Source organism: Mastigoproctus giganteus, chromosome 12, assembly GCF_048544385.1.
Source record: "Mastigoproctus giganteus isolate SK-2022 chromosome 12, ASM4854438v1, whole genome shotgun sequence".
Taxonomy (NCBI): Eukaryota; Metazoa; Arthropoda; class Arachnida; order Uropygi; family Thelyphonidae; genus Mastigoproctus; species Mastigoproctus giganteus.
In genome coordinates, this window is record NC_143586.1 from 2,597,418 (window position 1) to 2,619,022 (window position 21,605).

Consider the following 21,605-nt stretch of genomic DNA (forward strand, 5'->3'; position numbering starts at 1 on the left):
TTGTTTAAGTGTGCAGATGATAGCAAGGTTGGCAGGGTGATTAATGACAGTAATGACAGTATGCTACTGCAATAAGACCCAGAAAAATTTTGATTGATGGGCTGAGAAATGGCAGTTGAAGTTTAACGTTGACAAATGAAAGTACTGCATATGGGTAGCAGTAATCCTAGAGTAGCTTATTAACTGTGGTACTACACTCAGGGTAGTGGAAAATCAAAAAGACCTGGGGGTAATTGTGCATCCAGATATGAAATTCTCTGAGCAGGGCAGACATGCGGCTAGAAAAGCAAATGGGGTTTTGTCGATGATATACAGAAACATTGCTAGCACGGATTAATCCTTTGTACAAAGCCATGGTTAAGCTCCATCTCAAGTACTGTATACAGGTCTAGTGGCCTCATTTTAGCAAGGATGTAAATCTTCTGCAACAGGTACAGAGAAGGGCAACCAGATTGTTGAAGGGAACAAAAGGGTACTCTTACCTAGAAAGGTTTCAGTTCTGCAGATTGCATCATCTGGAGACTAGGCATCTGTGGGGAGATCTGATTGAGGTATTTAAGGCTTTGAATAGATTGAGTAAACTAAATGTTAATGGCATTCTTGCTCTTGCTGAGACTACATACCTGAGGGGGCATAAATTCCATTAGCATTAGCATTAGTATAGGCATTTGATGCAAGAAAGCAAGCTTATGCAGCATCAGCCAAAAAAAAAAAAAAAAAAAAAAAAACCATTTCCACTTCACCCCTCTGTTCGTTCGAAGTACCTGTCCAGCTGAGCCTTAAACTTATTTAGGCTATCAACTTCCACGACAAGGGACGGAAGTCTGTTCCACCAACCAACCATCCGCTGGCTAAAGGCAAATTTCTGCACATCTATCCTACATCTGTCTTTCCTCAATTTGAATTTATGCCCTCTCAGGTGATTATTCTGAGCAAAAAAAAAAAAAAAAAAAAACCCATTTCCACTTCACCCCTCTGTTCGTTCGAAGTACCTGTCCAGCTGAGCCTTAAACTTATTTAGGCTATCAACTTCCACGACAAGGGACGGAAGTCTGTTCCACCAACTAACCATCCGCTGGCTAAAGGCAAATTTCTGCACATCTATCCTACATCTGTCTTTCCTCAATTTGAATTTATGCCCTCTCAGGTGATTATTCTGAGCAAGAGGAAGAATCCCATCAGCATTGAGCATGCTCAAACCATTCAAGGCTTTATACACCTCTATCAGATCACCTCGCTGGTGCCTAGTCTCCAGACACTGTAATTTGCAAAACTTAAGCCTTTCTTCGTAAGAGCACCCCTTTGTTCCATTCACTAATCTTGTTGAGGAAGGATGAGGAAATCTAATTTGAGGAAGGATGGTTGTAGGATAGATGTACAGAAGTTTTCCTTCAGCCAATAGGTGGTTAATTGTTTAGAACAAGCTTCCATCCATTGTTTTCGAAGTGGGTTTGAATAAATTCAAAAGGGGTACTAGACAAATTGTTGTAGCGTGTGGATTGGTGAAGTGTGTGGGTGTTTTTTTTTTGTTTTTTTTTGGCTGATGTTACATAATCTTGCTTTCTTGCATCATTTTTTACTATTATTACTGCTTTAAGCTTCAAATTTTTATGATGCACGGCAGAAAACATCTGTACTAAACGATAGGTCGAATTGGTTTATCTGGTTTATATAGTTTGATAGTACCGAAGATATGTGGTATTGGAAGATGTGTAGATTAATTTTTGTTTTGCTACACAAAAGGTATAAACTACTTGTCTATTTTGCTTTTTATTTTAGGCTAAGGTAAAGAAAGCCAACACATGAATCATGGGAAACTTCGGGAACTTTACCGGCAAACTCGTTTCCCGCAACCGTAGTTTCTCCCTGCATTCTCGGTAAACAATGGTCCATGTTATCGGTAGTGGCAGTAGAAGTTGATAACAATGTATTGATTAGTTTTTTCTCATTATTAAAAGCAGATTATTGGAGTTCACGATTGGGCTAAAATTTACATCCTCCAGACTGCCTCAGTCGTAGGGTGTTTATCCCCCCCTTCCCGATGTTTTAACCCAATAAGAAAATGACTTCTACTGCAACTACCAATAACATGCACCGTCTGTAGAATTCGTTTTCTTATTTTAAAACATCAGGAAGGGGGATAAACACCCTAAGAATGAGGCAGTCTGGAGAGTGTACTCATAAGTAAATTTCAGCCATGAAGGCATTACACTCATTGGAGTTCTCCAATAATCTGCTTTTAATAATGAAAAAAACTAATCAATACATCGTTATCGTCTTCTACTGCCACTACCGATAACACACATCATTTATTTACTGAGAATGCAGGGAGAAACTGCAGTAGTGGGAAACGAGTTTGCCCGTTAAGTTTTCTAGAAATTTCCATTTGGTTCTCGCATTGGCTTTCTTTACCTTTGCCTTTTTTATGGTATAAAATTATTATCGATTATGTACGGGTCTTGGTCTTGTAATTTTTTTAAAATTTTCTCTTTATATTCATATTCTGGCATATCTAGAGTTACTGTAGTATCAGCTTTCTGTATTTTGATGTCTGTTTGTTGTCATAATACTTTCAGGCTATTTAGTTGTAAAAAAGTGACTCTTGATTACATACGATCTAGTTGTAAAAACTTGTTTAGCCACTGTAATTATCTTCTTATTTATAATTGTGTTTGTGGCATGCATTATTTTGTTTTTATTGAATGATTATTTAATTTTATTTGTACTTCAGCTATACAGTTTTTTATAAGTTATTGATTGCTTTTTAGGACAAAATTGAACACGTATTCCAATACTGAAAGCTGTTGGTAAACTTTTTGAATGACAGATTCATTACTGATGTAGTGGTAGTGTAAACTTCTCGAACTTAGATTTTTAAAGATAATAGCCAATTAAAAATTGTATTTACAGGAAAGAACACACACATGGAAATTTTTGCATTTTTTATTCGCATCATCCATATATAATGTTAAAAAATCTGTTTTCTTTACACTAATCTACAATGCAATAAAATAGTGTCATTATGAGAATCACTTAAACACAATTCCAATACTTTAATGCTTTCTTATAAAGGAAATATCCATGTAATATCATTCCAAATACCATATAAAAAAATAAGAAATAGATTAGAAAATCACCAGCAATAAAAAAACATTCTGCTAAAAATGCAAAAATAATCCTTCCATATCATAGTAAATTAGCTAGACTACTCAAATACATATTTTCCAACACTGACCTCACTTTAGTATTTTCACCTTATAATAAAATCAGCACATATTTTAACAATTATGAAGACTCTTTCAAGTATAATATTTCAGACATCAGTAACATAGTACAGTCAGTCCTCGTATAACATGATAGTTGTGTTCCTAGAAACCCTTGTGTAATGCAAAATTGTGCAATATAAATAACAGGCCTTATGGGAAAAATAGGGTTAGGTGCTGACCACCCAAGATTGAACACATTTTGTAATCAAAACATTACCAAACACAATAAATAATCGTAATAAAACACTTACATAGTTGAAAAATATTTAAAAATAACTAAATGCACAAGAACGGCCTCCGTAGCCGAGTGGTCATGAGCGGGAGTGCAGTAGCACCCGCTCTTTGAGTAGACTGGGGTTCAAGCCCCTTACTGCTAAATACGGTCGATCTGCCAACCCACACTGGACCAGTGTAGCAGATTATGGTCCATTTCCCTCAGCATGAATTGTTGAGGTGGTTTCCATCCTGCAGTGGGTTGATAATTGCTGCAGTTTACCTTTTTTTTAAATGCACAAGGCATAGTTTAAGAGTGTCATCATCATCAACCATTTTCAATCCACTGCAGGATGAAAGCTTCTCCAGCAACTTTCCAGTTCCTTCTGTTTTGAGCACTGGCTATCCATCTCCGCCTTTGTCTTCCAGGTTTTCTTCTAGCTCCTCTTGGATACCATTCTGTTATTTTCTTAGTCCATCTGTCATCATGTCTTCGAGCTATGTGTCCTGCCCAAGACCATTTTAGTTCTTTTGTTTTGATAAGAATGTCCTTTACTTGAGTTTGCTGCCTAATCCATGTGTTTCCCTTCTTATCTAACAGTCTGATTCCCAATATAATTCGTTCCATTCTTCGCTGTGTAGTTCTCAGCTTCTCTTTCATTCTTTTGTTGAGTGCCCAAGTTTCACTTCCATAAGTCATGGTGGGGAGTATACATTGGTTCATTGTTTTACGTTTCAGACAAACTGGGATATTGCTCTTCAGTATGTGACAATATTTCTCGAATGCTATCAATCCAAAATTTATTCTTCTCTTGACTTCCAGCCATTTATCATTATTACAGCTAATAACTTGTCCCAGATAAGTAAATGACTCCACCTTTTCAATTACTGCTCCTTCAATCATTATTTCCCTTTCTGTGGCATACTTGTTCATCATTACTTTTGTTTTAGCCATATTCATCTTTAGTCCAAAATCCTTACTAACTGTGCGTAACTGATTAAGATTTTCCTCTAATTCTTTGGGATCGTGGCTTATGACCACAATGTCATCTGCAAATCGTAAATGGTTTAGGTACTCTCCGTTCACATTGACTCCTTTCTGCGACCAGTCTAATCTTCTGAAAGCTTCCCCAAGGCAGCAGTAAACAGCTTCGGAGATATTGTCTCCCCTTGTCGAACTCCTTTCTCGATTTTAAATTTCCTACTGTCTTTGTCTAGTCTAATAAAGGAGGTAGCATTCTCATATATTTTCTTCAAAATCATAATATATGGGGTATCTATGCCTTGTCTTTCCAGTGCCCGAAACATTGCCTTATGCTGTATGGAGTCAAATGCCTTTTCATAATCCACAAATGCCAGGCATAACGGTGTTTTATATTCATTTGCTTTCTCCATTAGCTGTGATATTACGTGAAGATGATCCATAGTTGAGAATCCTGTCCTAAAGCCAGCTTGTTCTTTCGGTTGATTCTCATCAAGTATTCTTTCTAATCTGTTAGTAATGACCCTTGTGAACAACTTGTAGATGTGGGATAACAAGCTAATTGGTCTATAATTTCCAATTTCTGATTTATCTCCTTTCTTATGCAGCAAAACTATGATTGCATTATTCCACTGCTTAGGCGTCACACCTTTTCTAATGCACTTTGTGAAGAGCCTTGCCAGTTTTTGTGTTATGTCTCTTCCTCCCAATTTTAACAACTCTACAGTAACTTCATCTTCCCCTGGGGCTTTCTGATTCTTCATTTTTTTCAATGCATGTTCTACCTCATCAGGAAGAATATTGGGTATGTCGTATGTGTTGCTACTTTGCAATCCACTTACCCACTGCTGGCATCATTCCCTCGCTCCTTGTATAATTCTCTATAGTAGTCTTCTGCTATTTGAATTATGCCTTCTCTGCTGTTTATAAGTACACCATCGCTAGGCCCCGGGTGCCAAGCGTTCCGTGGCCAAGCGATTAAAGTGCGTTCATTGAAGCGATCTTTTCAAAAAGCTTTTGCTATATATAGAGTTTCTTTTTGTTGTGATTACCGTTTCTTTCATTTTATACTAGAGTAGCTCTTTGACACTACAGGAAGTAGGCAAAGGCCCAGAAAGGGAAGTTACCTTTCTGTTTCTTTTTTATATCTCTCACTAACACAACTAACAGCCGCTTGGTCACCTCGTGGCACTGCTCCTGCCTCCCCGTGGCGGGGCCGGAAACCTGGAAGGAAAAGTTATCCTTCCAGGGCTAAAAGGAGCAATCATGGAAAACGAAAATTTCCCTCCTCTAAAGGCTGCAAATCCTATGGATTTGCAACAAAATTGTGACAATCAAAACCGTAAAAGGATGAAAACTGATGTACCTGAAATGGAATACCCATCTTTCCTCATAATGCATTCTTTAACGAATCAATCATTAGGTACACTATCTCCCTTCTACATACAAAAATGTTTAGAAAGTGTAGCCGGATCACCAAAAATGGTACGCAGACTGAAATCTGGTGACTTATTAGTTGAAACCACCAACCGCAAACATTCTGAGTCTCTCCTCAAACTAATTTCATTTGGTGGAGTCCCCACTAAGGTCTCTCCTCATGCCACCCTTAATACCTCTAAAGGAGTCATATCCGAATGGGACCTATTGAACGTCAAAGAGGAAGAGATTGTTCAAGAACTCCAAGACCAGAAAGTGATTCAAGCGAGACGAATAATGTTAAAGAAGGATGGAGAATTTGTACCCACTCGCAGCATTATTCTTACTTTTTCTACACCGAACCTACCTTCATCAGTAAAAGCTGGATACCTAAACTGCCACATCCGCCCTTATATCCCCAATCCTATTCGATGCTACAAGTGTCAGAAGTTTGGGCATTCCCAAACTGTCTGCCGAGGAAATTCAGTATGTTCAAACTGCGGATCAAAGGAGCATATTCATACCGATTGCAATGCTGAATCATCGCTATGCCCAAACTGCAAAGGCAATCATTCAGCATTCTCTAAATCCTGTGAGCAATGGAAGCTGGAGAAAACAATCCAGAAATACAAAGTAATTAACAAAGTCACGTATCTCGAAGCGAGAAAACACCTTCTACAAAGCATACCTAAACGTTCATATGCTGAGGCATCCAAAAGATACCAAACGGTTTCAACTCAGACGGATACAACTGTTCCACCAAAAGTGTCAATTTCTGACTGGGCTCGGTCACTCTTATCATCTGCACCACAATCCACAAAACAAACTGTCGATAGGACTAATAATACACCAATCTCAATACCACCTACTACTCAAGCTCCAGCTATTTCAGGACAAATGGAAAACTCAGATTATGCCAGAAAGAAATCATCTGATACCACAAATATGGATGTTGCAGAGAATAATACCTATGATGAACCCATTCTAGATCTATATGCTGAAGACGACATGGACACACGTCCATTCTTCCCAAAAAAGGAAAAAATAAAATTTGACCGTCAAAAACAGAGCACGTCTAAAAAACAGACGGATTCGACTGCTAACTCTAAACCTAAACAATGAATAACATAATCCAATGGAATTGCAGAGGGTTTCGTAGCAACATAGATGACATATACGAGTTAATCGACCGTTATCATCCTGTGGGTATATGCCTACAAGAGACAAATTTAACACATCAAGTATCTGTATCAATTAAAAATTATACTCTTTTTCGTCAAGACAGGTCCACTACAAAAAATGCTCATGGAGGAGTAGCCATACTGATAGACTCAACAGTTCCTTGTAAGAAAATTGTTCTCCAAACTTCCTTAGAAGCCGTCGCAGCTCGTATAGTGGTTGGCACTGCTTTAACGATCGTCTCAATCTATCTTCCACCCAATAAACCATGTTCAATTCAGGAACTGGAAAACCTTATTCTGCAATTACCTTCTCCCATCTTCCTGTTAGGAGACTTTAACGGTCACAATCCATTATGGGGATCTCCTGTCTCAGATAGACGTGGAGAGCTCATTGAAATGTTACTAGACAGACAGAATTTAACATTACTGAACACTGGCTTATCCACTTACATTCATTTTCCTACTGGTTCAACCTCGGCAATAGATCTTTCGCTATGCTCTCCTATCCTCTTCCCAAGTGTCGAGTGGACAATACATGACAATCCTCTGAACAGCGACCACTATCCTGTCATATGCCGAATTCAAACCACCCATTCTAAAACAACTGAAACCCAAACGAAATGGAAATTTTCCAAAGCAGAATGGGCAAAATATAAAAATTATGTCTCTTTTAATGATAACATCATTGAGTCTTCTCCCGTCGATACCGTCACAGAGCATATAACAGCACAGATACTTAGAGCTGCAACAGTCGCCATTCCGCAGTCTCAACTAGGAAACCGCAAGCAGATCAATCATTGGTGGAACAAAGACTGTTACACGGTTAAAAGAGAAAAAAATGCAGCATGGAACCAATTCCGCAAATACCCAACCACTGTCAACCTTATTAATTATAAAAGACTTAGAGCCAAAGCACGATACATCCACCGAAAAGCCAAAAAAGACTCTTGGATAAAATTCGCTTCAACAATTAACAAAGATACAGACTCCAGAATAATTTGGAAAAAAATAAGGCAGTTGAATGGCAAATATCTTAAATCACCTTCAGCTATTCTTAACTGGAATGGGAAGGAGATCTCTGATCACACAGAGATTGCAAACACTTTAGGAACTGCGTTCTCTGAGTTGTCCGCCTCAATAGCTTATCAGCCATCATTCCAAAAAATTAAAGCCGAAGCTGAGAAATTCAAAATAAATTTCAAAACTTCCTATTCTTTGCCTTATAATCAACCACTCACACTATCTGAACTGAAAGAATCCATAAATACCTCTAGAAACAGCGCCCCTGGCCCTGATGGTATTTACTATATAATGCTGAAACATCTACATGAGAAATCTCTATCCTCACTCCTAAAATTCTACAATAGGGTCTATTCTGAACACACATTCCCCTGTTCCTGGCAACATTCTTACGTAATAGCTGTCCCTAAACCAGGAAAAGATCACTCGGCTCCATACAACTATAGACCGATATGTCTAACCAGCTGCTTGAGTAAAACTTTGAAAAAATGGTGCACCGCCGATTAACATGGTACCCGGAGAAAAGAAACATAATCAGCAGCAATCAATTTGGCTTTCGGAGGAATAGATCATCTTTAGATCTTATGGTAAAGGCGGAATCAAACATAAGAAATGCGTTTATTAGAAATCAACATCTGGTCATGGTTTGTCTTGACATAGAAAAAGCTTTCGATACCACATGGCGTTATGGAATCCTAAAGGATCTCTATACTATTGATATGAGAGGCCATTTACCATCTTTTATTGAAAACTTCCTTCGCCACAGGTCTTTCCAAGTCCGATACCATCAGGCTCTGTCACAAACATACATACAAGAAGAAGGAATCCCACAAGGCTCTGTACTCAGTGCCACTCTATTTGCAATTCGAATCAACAATATCACAAACAGAATTCCAAACACTGTCGACTCATATCTCTACGCTGATGACCTTACCTTATCCTGTCATTCCCAGAATATGAATTATATCGAGAGGCACTTACAAATATCAATAAATAATATTGAACTGTGGATGACTCAAAATGGATACAAGCTATCAAAGCAAAAGTCTACAGCTATCCACTTCTGCAACAAGCGCAAAATCCATCCAGAACCTGAGCTACTCTTGGACAGTCATCCTATTCCAATCATGAACAATATTCGTCTCCTAGGACTAATTTTCGATAAGAAGCTAAATTTCCAAGACCACATCAAAAACCTACGAACTACTTGCATCAAGAAAATGAACGTACTCAGGGTAATCTCCAGTACATCATGGGGTGCAGACCGTTACACTTTGCTCCGTCTATACAGATCCATAATTAGATCTCGGCTGGATTATGGAGCACCTGTTTATAGCTCTGCTAGAGAGAGTACCTTAGCTCGTCTTGCTCCCATCCAACACACTGCTCTTAGGATTGCTCTAGGTGCATACAGAACATCGCCAGTTCAAAGTCTGTATGTTGAGGCCCACGAACCTCCACTGAATATCAGAAGAAAGATGTTATTGATGACATACTCTGTTAAAATTAAAAGTCACCCCACACATCCTATTTGGCCACTACTACATGATCCTCAGTACATAATCCACTATGCAAACAAACCAAGAACAATTCGGCCTACTGGTATCAGATTCCAAAATCTAACAGAATGCTGGAATATTCAACTTCATAATGTTCTCAGTGAGTTAAGAGTTCCAGACCCTCCGTGGATTACCTTCACGCCTTCTTGTGATGATTACTTTGAGCAGTGGGGAAAAGGTGCTATACCAGATATCAACATCCAACAGCTACATCTTGCCCATACACAGAATTATTCCCTCTTTACTAAGATCTATACTGATGGCTCTAAGTCTGGTAATAAAGTGGGTGCAGCTGCTGTCTTCCCTAACAGAACTATTTCAATTACACTTCCTGCAGAATGCAGCAGTTATACTGCTGAACTTCATGCCATTAAGCTTGCTTTGGAACATATTTCACTCCTGTCAATCAATAAAAGCATCATATATACGGATTCCAAAAGTGCTCTCTCAGCTCTCAAAAACACGACACCTCACAATCCTTTGCTAAAAATCTTAAGACATGCGCTGATACGTCTTCACGAACATCAGCAAACTGTTGTCTTCTCTTGGATTCCAGGTCACAGCGGTATTAAAGGAAATGAATGCGCAGATAATGCTGCAAAACATCCCTCCTGCATAAATTCAACAAATGGCCTTGTCCCATATACTGATTGTAGATGCAATATCCAAAAAAAATGTATGGAGCAGTGGGCACTTATGTGGAGAAACCAAACACAGAACAAGCTGTTTCAGCTGAAACCTGAACCACAATTATGGAATTCCAGCCTGCGTAAAAATAGAAAAGAAGAAGTAATTCTAGCCAGAAGCCGAATAGGCCATACCCACCTCACTCATCTTTCTTTGCTCACAGGAAACGATCCTCCGCAGTGTACGCACTGCTTGAAACCACTGACAGTAAAGCATATACTCATTGAATGTAGCTTGTTTAATAATGTCCGACAGTGTATTTTCAGCTCCTTGTCAAATTTACAAGAACCGTTGTCACTCAGCCGCATAATAGGTAATAATGCAAACCTCTCCGAATTCTTTTTGTACTTGAAACGAATTCAAATGTATGATAAATTTTAACTGCTCCCAGAGCAGTCATCACATACAGCTTCACTACCTTTGGTAGGCGCAATATGGCCAAAGTAGCCCTTGCGCCAGAAACTCCCATAACAACAACAACAACAACACCATCGCTATTCTTCAGTTTCAGTATCATTTGTCTTTCTGTATTACTGCTCTTGGCTGCTGATTTAAATCCTTTGTCTTCCCTTAATGTTTGTTCTACTTTTCTTTTGTTAAATCTCATGTCCTCTCTGAGTCTCTTTCTAATGGCTTTGCATAACTCAGTATACTCAATTTTCTCCCTGCCAGTGTTTTTCTTGCTCTTCATTTGTCGTCTTCGGTTCATCATGACAAGTGTTTCTTGACTAATTTTTTCTTCTTTGGATTTCTTTTTCCCTATAGGTTTCTTGGGCTTTATCACTTTCAGAAAGTTGTAGTATTCCTCATCGATACCTTGGTCCTGGGCAGTCTGCAGAAGCTCAAACTTGTTCTTAAGTTCCAGTACATACTGCTTTTTCTCCTCCTCTGTTATCCCAAAGACCTTTGTATTATTTACTCGAGTCAGTTTTTTCCTTTCCTTTCCTACATCTATATCAAGTGTACATCTTACCATTCTGTGATCACTTCCAACATTTACCTTATTCAGGAGGGTAACATCATTCACAATATATCTTCTGTTAGCAAGGATGAAGTCGATTTCATTAGTTGTTAATCCATTTGGACTCTTCCATGTCCACTTTCTGTTCACCCTTTTCTTGAAAAAAGTGTTCATTACTGACAGTCCTTGAGATTCTGCAAATTCCACAAGTCTTTCACCTCTTTTATTTCTTTCACCAATTCCAAAATTTCATATAGTTCCTCTTTCTGCACTGTTTTGCCTTTTTCCAACCTTAGCATTGAAGTCCCCCATAATAATAGTGTAGTGGGTTTTCTGCTCATCTAGAAGACTCTCAATTTTGGTGAACATTTCTTCAACCTCTTCATCATCGTGGCTCGATGTTGGTGCATAAATCATTATAATCTTTAGCTTGTACCTCTTTGAAATCTTGAGTATTAGTCTTAGTCTTAGTTAAGAGTGTAATATCTATATAATATCGGTGTATCTACACCGATATTATATAGACAATTGAAAAATATAAAATTAATCTAATCATTTAAATTTAGATTTTTACCTTAAAAATAAATGAAGACAGCTTGTGGGAAAGGGCGTGAGAAAGGGCTGAAGCAGCGAAATTATGGGGAAAGTGGCGGCAGGTTGTCATCATTATCGGAACTGGAAGGTGGAGGAGATACAGAAGAGGGCTTTGGAAAAAACGTTTCCTGCTCCCTGATGGAGTGCCCCAGTAAAACACTTGGGTCATTCTCCCCTGTGGACTGAATTGCCAATTTAATACTTGCAATGCTGCAAGTATTAAATTGGCACACAGAAGATAATCGTCAGTTGAACTACGATTACCTACAGGATGACTTTGGAATACACGTTATAGACTGTCTCCCCAGAAAATTTTTCCAGCCGAGTGGCATTATGAAGTAGCCAGTTGGGGAAGTGTATTACTTCGCATAGTATGTCCGAATTAATATTGATCGAGATCAGTGAGCAGTACCATAGGGTACTGCGAGAATCGTTTAAATTTTAGTCGGGTGGTTAGTTAAATTCACTGGGCGGTGCACCCATTCGATGAGTCCTGGGGAAAACACTGAGACTGTACAAGTAATGAACCCATGACTCATACCTGAATTAGCTAATCCCCTTTGAGTCATGATATCTTAGGACAAAGAATTCAAAGCAGATTTTGTGGCAATCATTATTAAAGTAAAAATTTAGCTTAGGTTTTACAAAATAATGCAGTAATTAAATTAATATAATATTAAGAAATTAAGTAGATAAAAGAGATTAATCAGCTACTGAAACTTTAAGAATGTTAAATTTACAAGGAAATAATTCTTGTAAATTTAACGAAAAGAAAATAATTTTGAAGAATTATATTAAATACTGTAATGAAATGCCCTTATATCACGTGAATAATTCAAAGTTAGTTTATTAAACACTTGTGATGTCATTACTCTAAATATGAACCTTCATATCAAATTTAGGGTAATTGGATCACAAGTGCTTAATAAACGATAGGAGTGTGTAAGAACATTTCATTACATTATTTAATCTATGGATAATCACTATGTATCGTCATTCCCAAATTACAATTCAATAATAGAATATTAAAAAATTAGAAATGAAATTTGTGATATTATAAAAATTGAGCAAATAAAAATTAAGATATACCTTGACTCCTTGCTGGGCTCAGAATAGTTGTGTGATCTGTGGCTTCCAGTTACTGAATTTACGGAATGGCCTTTTTTTTTTTTTTAAGTGATATATAGGTTAGCATCACACAGCCTACGAGGACAGTGATAAGATAACTTTTATTCTGCAAGATTTGCAAGGATAAATATCATATTATGGGATTTATACTACTCCCTTAGTTAATTGTTTTACCATTTTTTTTCTTGTTAGTTGTTCCTGTCTTGTAAAGAAAAATACTTCAGAGAATAAAAATGAGAATAAAAATTAGTTGATTAAGGAAACATTGATACTTATATAGTCAATATAAAAAAGTCTACTGCATTTAATTTAATTGTACATTTTTGTATTAAATAACAGAGCAATGTGTCTTTTTTTTTTGCAGGTTACCATGGAATCACATTTTCTAAAAGATTTAGGCTTGGACAGCCTTGATCATGTTGAACTTATAATGGCCATTGAAGATGAGTTTGGTATTACTGTTTTATTTTTGCTATTTTTATTTACTTATTTTTAAATTAAGGAAAAATGATTTCAAAGGGTTGACGATATTTTCTTGTATGTGGCATTAGCGAACATTCTCCTTTCAAGGCTAACTGCTTATGATTAGCAATTTGGATATTAGCCTTGTGATTAGCTTGTACTTATAACAGGTTTTTTTTTTTTTTTTTTCTTTTTGCTTTTCTACAATCATGCCTTACACTCAGTATTTAGATACCCTTCCACAAATATTGTGTAATTTGTCAAATGTCCCCATGCATGTGTTTGGGTCGAAGAATTTAGAGCTCATGGGAATGGATAAGTTTATTGGAAATTTTTGATTAATTAACATATTAAATTGTGTTTGACAAATAGTTTAATATGTCTTAGTCATGTTCATTAGCTTATTTTTAAATTTAGCTAGTGATTTTGTAAATTTCTACTTAATCGTACCACTATTGCATTGGTGTTTTGGTGTGAATATCATAACATGTAACTAGTAGTGCAGTGGAATAGTAGGATTCAGTTGTGATAAATAAGTAGCATGACGGTTCTAATCACTTGTTAGGTGTATATGTATATATATACACACACAGTCGATTCCGGTTATTTGGGACACATCGGGACTAGTGCATTTTGGCCTGATTAAGCGGCTGCCCCAATTATCCAAAGTTTTCACGTAAATAGTTAAAAATACAATCAACCCTCGCTTTACAGTTGGTTCACTGTACAATCAAATTATGTTATGATGGACTTGCCATAGTAAAGTACCATTCACTATATGATGTGTAGTAAGCTCCGGTCATTGTGATCATGTTTGTGAATTGAATTTTAATTCTATTAAACAGCGATTCTAATCAGCGAAAATAGGAGGAATATTATCCACAGGCTATAAAAGTAAAGATATATTAAGCACAAATTTACCCATTATTACCTTACCAATTAAATGATACGTGAAAATCGGAAGAATATACGTGATAATCGGAATAATTAATATGTACTGTAATATGTACATACTAACTGGTTGATATTTCTGTTCACTGACATTTGCGGGTGGAGGTTAAAATTTAAAACAGTAAAAAGATAAGCAATCAGTAACAAAGAACACAGCACACACAAATTGCAAGTAACACAATACACGCAAGTGAGAACGGAGTAACAAGTTACGAAGCTTTAAAAATAGGAATGAAGAGAAGATTCTGAAAATTAATTTTTTTATATGATTGAAGATTCCATGAAAGTGTAAGCACATTTCACCATAATAATCCACAGAATTCCAGCTGTCAGTATTATCGCAGATTCAATAAGATTGAGTTTACTCTCCCTTTATGATAGATTGCACTAACAGAAAAGCACAATAAACAGGTGACTGCTAATTGTTTTTATTGTTTTATGGTTGTGACCTCCAGAAATCGGACTGAACCATGTGGTACAGCCGGAGACAATCGTAGGGTAATCTCCAGTGTTGCGTTCTCCTGCCCCGATTAAACGGCATCTTGTCCCAATTAAGCAAAGTAAACCCTGGCTATTTTTTCGATTGGGTTCTGTTTTTTAAGATTTTCCGCAAATAACCGAATCCACTGTATTTGTTTTTATATTCTAGAAATAAAAAATATTTCCCATGTTATTTGTAATATGGGAAATATTTTTTATTATTTTTTTATTCACAATATTAAAATTTTATCATGAAAAAAATGTATCCATTATATTTTCCTAGTTGTAAAAAAAAAAAAAAATAAATAAATAAGTAGCACGTCTGCCGAGCATGTGCGGTAGATGGTTTTATGTGAAACAGCCTTCATGTTTCTTTTAGATATTTTGATTTGTATATATTGATTACGAAATAAAAGAGCTTTTATATTGTAAATATTTTATTGATCATTCACAAATTTCCATAATTTCTGGAAGGCAACATACAATGGAAAGCTATGTTTACCTCATTTTCCATGACAAACACATCTTTCGGCATTTCTGACCTCCTATCAGATTTGCCACATGCGACCAAAATTTTTAGTTTCCTCAAACAGATAAAACTGTACAAAGCATGTAAACTTGAATAGCATCTACACAGATATAACTATGTATTTAACATCACCATAGTTAGGTGCATTATGGCCTTGCTACCCTTGGGCCGTAAAGTCTACAAACAAACAAACAAACAACAAACATCTCCCACTCAACCATCCTTTTTATCTATTTTAGCAACTTGCCCTTAATGCCATGCTGCTCCAGTTTGTATAGTAGTCTTCCATGTGAAAAAGTCTTCCAAGTATCAAAAGCTTTCCTGAAATCCAAGTATATGATATCAAAATTATTTTTTGCATCCAGTTCCTTTGTGACACACATGATAGTATCCAATAAAATTGGTCAGACAAGACTTCCCATTAACAAACCCATGCCGTGTCTGAATTACGGCAATTTTGTCTAGATGATCCTGCAATGCTTCTTTAACCAATGACTCCATTATTTTCCCCTGAACAGAAGTTAAACTAAGGTCTGTAATTACTCATGTCACCCTTTGTGAATTGGGTATACATTTGCCCATCTCCAGTCTGTGGCGACTGAATCCAAAGATGCTCCCATAATTATGGCTAAGGGTTTGCTTACTTCCTTTGCCACCTCCTTTAATATAACTGGATAGATCCCATCCACCCTGGGTGCCTTTCTTATGCTTAACTTCAACAATTTCTCTATCACTTTGCTCTCAGGCATTACAAAATCATTAAGATCTCTGTTAAAACTTTAATAAGCTTCTATCCTCCACTTCTTTACAGAATTCCTCATGCATGAATGTAGATGCAAAATACTCATTCAGTTTGTTAGCTGTCTGAGCAGGATCATCAACAAGCGAAGCATCAATAACAAGTGGTCCAATCTGATTCATCCCTTTCCGTATAGAGTTTACACAAGTAAAGGACTCTTTGCTGGTATGTAATCAAGTGACTTGATTATATACCAGCTTATATCTACCATAAGCTTCTGTGTCACCTGATAATTTAAGTTCATCCCATGCATTTTTCTTCTCTGCCATGAGTCTCATTAGTTCATCTGACATCCATTTAAGCCTGAACCTTGAATAGTATTTCTTAGTTGGTATGAAAAGCCTAGTAGCTTCCAAGATTAATTCCTTGAATGCTTCCCATTTAGAATTTGCTGCTGATAACATCATCAGTTGATCCCACTGTATAGAATTTAAAAACTGTCTGAGACCACTGTAGTCACCTTTATGAAAGCAAAAACCCTTCCCTTTACCCCTAATGGTAGCTACATCTTTAAGTAAATCCCACATCAGTATACTGTGATCACTGCCACCTAGTGGTTCCTTTATCTGCAAATTTTTAATGCATGAATAATCACTGCTGATAATCAGATCAAGAGTCACTCTGGTTCCCTCTTGAACATGCTGCTATAGAACACAATCATCCATTTAATTCACAAAAGTCTTGCTAGTGTGTGAGTGACTGATGCACAAGTTCCAGTCAATATCTGGAAAGTTAAAATCCCCTATTATTAGACATTCTGATTTTCTGGCCTACTCTGTTTCTCTGTACAGTTGTTGGTTGTACTCATCAGATTTATTAGGCCTATAACACCCTCCTACCCTCATATTTGGTTTTCCAGTGCTTATGGCGCACCAAACTGACTCAACATTGCACTGTCTAGCAATGTCAACTGGATGCACTGCCTTAGATTTTGTTTCTTAACTAATAGCATAATCCCTCCCTCCCTCCTTCCTTTCTATCCTGTCTATCCGATTTGAGGAGTGTAATGTGTACACCTTGTACTCCCCAAATTCCAATTTTGCATTCCTTATCTCTGTGACACCACGTCTCTGATTATCCCAACAATATCTACCTTTGGTGTCTTCACCAGCACCTCAAATTCATCTAATTTATTTCTATACTCCTAGCATTGGCATGCATGCAAGTATACATGCTCTTTTTCTTACTTTCACTTACTTCTTTTATGATGATTGCAAGCAGCTTGCTTTCCAGGTTACTGCTCATTCCAATAGAAGCAGTACAAGAATCACTCCCACATCTGCTTGTGGCTACTGTTAAACTATTAGTCTATGTATTCCCAAGCTAGTAGTTTTCCAACCCACTTATCACTGCCTCGATAGCATTGGCAAATATTCTCACGCCCTTTCTATTTAAGTGTATCCCATCCCTGTAGAAGCAGTCTCTCCTGTTAACAAGCACAGACCACATTGAGAAAAATTCTATCCCAATAAGCCTTGTGCAATCTCTCCAGGGACGAATTGATTGAAAAGGCTCTCATCATATACTCTCTCCTATCGTGTCTGTGCAGAATTTCAGACACTTTCAAATTTTACCCTAACTCGTGAATTTTTTTTTTTTTTTTTTCAACATTGACTTTTTTTTTTTCCAATCATATAAAAAACAAATTTTCAGAATTTGCTCTTCCTATATCAAAATTTGGTAAACTGTTTACTCCATATTTCACTTTCACTGATGTGTCAGTTCAAGTTTGTGCGTGCCGTGTCCTTTATTATTGATTGATGCTTATCTTTTTTACTGTGTTTTAAATTTTACTACCCCATAAAAATGTCAGTGAACAGAAAGAGATTGAATTTCAGTGTAAAAGAAAAGTTACAAATTATAGAAACATACGACAAATTAAACTTAAGTAATATGTCTCAAAGGATATCAGTAAAATTGGAATGCCTCAGTCATCTTTATCAAAATTATTAAAATCATGTTGCATATTAAACACTAATGTGTTTAGTAAAACCAGAAAAAGGAAGCATGAAAAAAATGCCAAACAGTAGATGAAGCTCTGTTTGGTTCAAACAGTCCAGCTCGTTTAATGTACCAATCAATTATAGCATACTTTTCAAAAAGCTATTGATTTTACTGAAAAACTACACAACGAGTTTAACACATTGACTGTCACGTCGGCCGTATATGTCTGACACCATTAGGTTTTTCAGGCGCTGTGTCTGACATATTGCCGACACTCACTGTTTCAGTGGGAGCTACGTTGGCTGTGTAGTGCTTGCGACTGTTGGAAATTTATATTATGTAGTTTTTGAAAAGCACGGCCCCTGGTGATACATGTGATGAAATTTGCATGGCGCTCTGAGAAAAAATAAGTGAATAACTGCTCATCGTTTAAAAATTCTTTATTATACGAATTTTACAATTGCAAAATTATGTAGATTTATAGTGTTGTCCAAAACTCTCTAAACACATGGAAGGCTGATGAATACAGTTTCACCAAATACGGAGGATGCGGAAAGGTCAGGGAATGACCACTACATATCCCAGAGCAATATGGCCTTAGTTGCTAATGCTCCTAAAAAAAACCAAATAACAAATAATAATAAATGAATAGTCTGGGCAATAAGTAGAAACACTTTTCCCCTTTCTGCTAGCAACTGATCTTCCCTCAGACCCTTTCAATTTTGCATAACAAAAAATGCACATTCTTCTAACTTTCTTGTTGTTTGCATCTAATTTTGTAGTTAGTATATGAGTATTACCACATTTTAGCTTTTCACGTTTCTCTTTCCATTCTATATTTAGTAAATCTGTAACTATATCTTCCCGAAAGCTTCTTATCTGGCGCCTCCATAGCCAGGTGGGAAGGAGCAGCAGTGCGTAGCACACGCTTCTTGATTAGACCGGGGTTCGAGCCCATCACCACCAAATACGGAAGATACGGAAAGGTCAGGGAATGACCACCGCATATCCCGGAGCAATATGGCCTTAGTTGCTAATGCTCCTAAAACACCAAATAACAACAACAACAGCTTCTTATCTTTATATTTTTTCGCTTGGCACTCTTGTACACCATGTAAGCATTGACATGCGATATACCAAGTATATATTCTATCGCTAATTTGTGGTACCACTTTATCCCCTTTCTTAGCGTTGTGGCATATGAACCCATTTATCCTGACAGATCGTTAGCATTAGTAGAAGCATATGATGCAAGAAAGCAAGCTTATGCAGCATCAGCCAAAAAAAAAAAATCAGTGCCTGCTTTTCCTTTATTATGCATATGCAAAAAAAGGAAGTGGTTTTTGTTTTGGCTTCTTTTCATCTTCCTTTACTGGTGGAGGGTCCGTCAACCATTTCTGGGACATGCTTTGTTGTCAGTAGTCTCACATCTCGAGCATCTTGCCACTTTAGAACAATAATTCTATTTTTTCTTCCTTGGCAATCATCTTCCCTTTATTTAGCTTTGAGTACATACCATCTTTAGGCATAAATTTTTTTTTATGCCTAAAGAAGGCATGCATATAAACCGAGCTAGTATAAAAATTGTCTCCATACAAGGTGCGACCTTCATTTAGAAATCCTTGTGATAATTCTTCAGACCTTTGCAGCTAAACCTACGGATTTTCTATAATTTTCAGATTTACCTGAATAAATCTTACTCGACCAGGTATATCCTTCAGTGGAACATAACTTAAACAGCTTGATTCCATATCTGTGACCTTTATTTGGTATATATTGTTGGAATATCAGCCCACCCATCTAAGGAATTAGAGTTTCGTCAATGATGTAATCTTGGCCGTGGAAAAATATTTTCTGATATTTGAGCTGAAAAACATCTATCAGATGTTGTATCCTACTGAGTCTGTTCCCTGGAATGGCGGTTTTGTTGTCTGAAAAGTGAATGAGGCACAACAATTCAAATCTGTTGCAAGACAATTTTTGTTACTAAGTTATTTTTATAGATAGGTTTGGTTGACCAGTAAGATGCAATACTGCCCAATCTTACTAGTCTCATCCACATAAGAAGCCTGAAAAACTTTCTTATCTTATCAGCAGTTGTTGGAACCCACTTTTTTAGATGACTCTGCTGCAAAGCTTGGGTACTCTGAATTTTTGGAACCCTAATTGCAAAACTTAAATTACAAGTCATCTTGTCGAAGCAGCAAAAAGGTTGGAACTCTGAGAAAATTATTGTAGAGTTAGTGGGCAAATCCTCAGAAGCAGATTTTACTGACATGTGACAAGGGTACATAAAGTAGGCTCATGCTGTTAATGTTTTTCTTATAATTTTTATCTACTGTACATTGTAGAAGTCACCATTCGGTGAGTGTATGTAGCCTAGCATTTGCATCAGTTTGATAACTTTAGCTGGTTCGGGTTGGTCCTAAACCTTGGAACTGGGATCATGCAGCTGCAGTAAGTGCAGAAGTTGGGTTGAGAGATGAACCTAACCTCACCTTGACATTCTTTTTTTGTATTCAGCTCCAATCACATGCAAAATTTGAGACCTCTTTTGAATGTTGGCTAGATGATGTTTGGTATTAAGAGTTGCCAACATCTGAGTTAGTGATGGAAAAAGCCAAATTTCTGAATGGTCCACTTCAACAGCTCAAATACGCCTGCAGAAATATTTCTGGGATGTGTTGTAGCAGTTAATATAGTATTTGCCATTAGTGCAAGAAAGCAACAAGTTTTTGCTGCACTGGCCAACAAAAAAAAAAACCCCAAGTAAATAAGAAATTATATGCTTGCTTCTTCATATAGATAACTATCCAGTTGATCTTCAAATTTATTCAACCTCTCAGCCTCAGCTACCTGTGAGGGCAACTGGTTAGAGCAATCAGTGATTTACTGATTTACTAGCTAAAAGAAAACTTCCTACAATGTAGTCTAAACCTCTTCCTCTGTAATTTGAATTTAGGGGCCCCTAGTTCTGGAATTCTTTATAACTGAAAATTCCACCTTCATTCAATTTACTAGCCCCTCTCAGAGCCTTATAAACCTATCAGGTCAACTCTGAGGTTGCTAAGCTCTGTAGCCCACATAATTATTCTTTCTTCATACAGTCACCATTTTGCTGATCTCGCCGTGTGAGTTGGCTGTCTTTGGACCATTTCAAGAAGCTCAATGTGTTTATATGAAGTTTCCATACTTGAACTCAGTATTCCAAATGTGGCCTTATAATTCCTTATACAGTGGGATTATGACCTTACTATCTCTACAGGATAATGTTCGATAAATCATTGGTAGGACGCCGTGGGCTTTCCTGGTTGTCTGCTTACACTCCTCGGAAAATTTCATACCTGCCCATAACTCCCTAGTCCCTTTCTTCCTCTACTGTTTTTAATTCAACCCCACCAAGAATGTAATTTATTTTGGAGTTTCTATTTCC

The 21,605-nt window shown here is 37.0% G+C and overlaps 1 protein-coding gene across 2 annotated transcripts in view; it reads left to right on the forward strand.

Annotated features, from left to right (window-relative positions):
• The window catches only part of LOC150076632 (acyl carrier protein, mitochondrial-like), a 62,698-nt gene that overhangs the window by 20,868 nt on the left and 20,225 nt on the right, over positions 1-21,605 (forward strand). For both annotated transcript variants that reach the window (XM_090386069.1, XM_090386070.1), the window contains exon 3: positions 13,372-13,459. In XM_090386069.1, the coding sequence (XP_090242195.1) occupies positions 13,372-13,459 (88 nt within the window). The remainder of the gene's footprint in view (positions 1-13,371; positions 13,460-21,605) is intronic.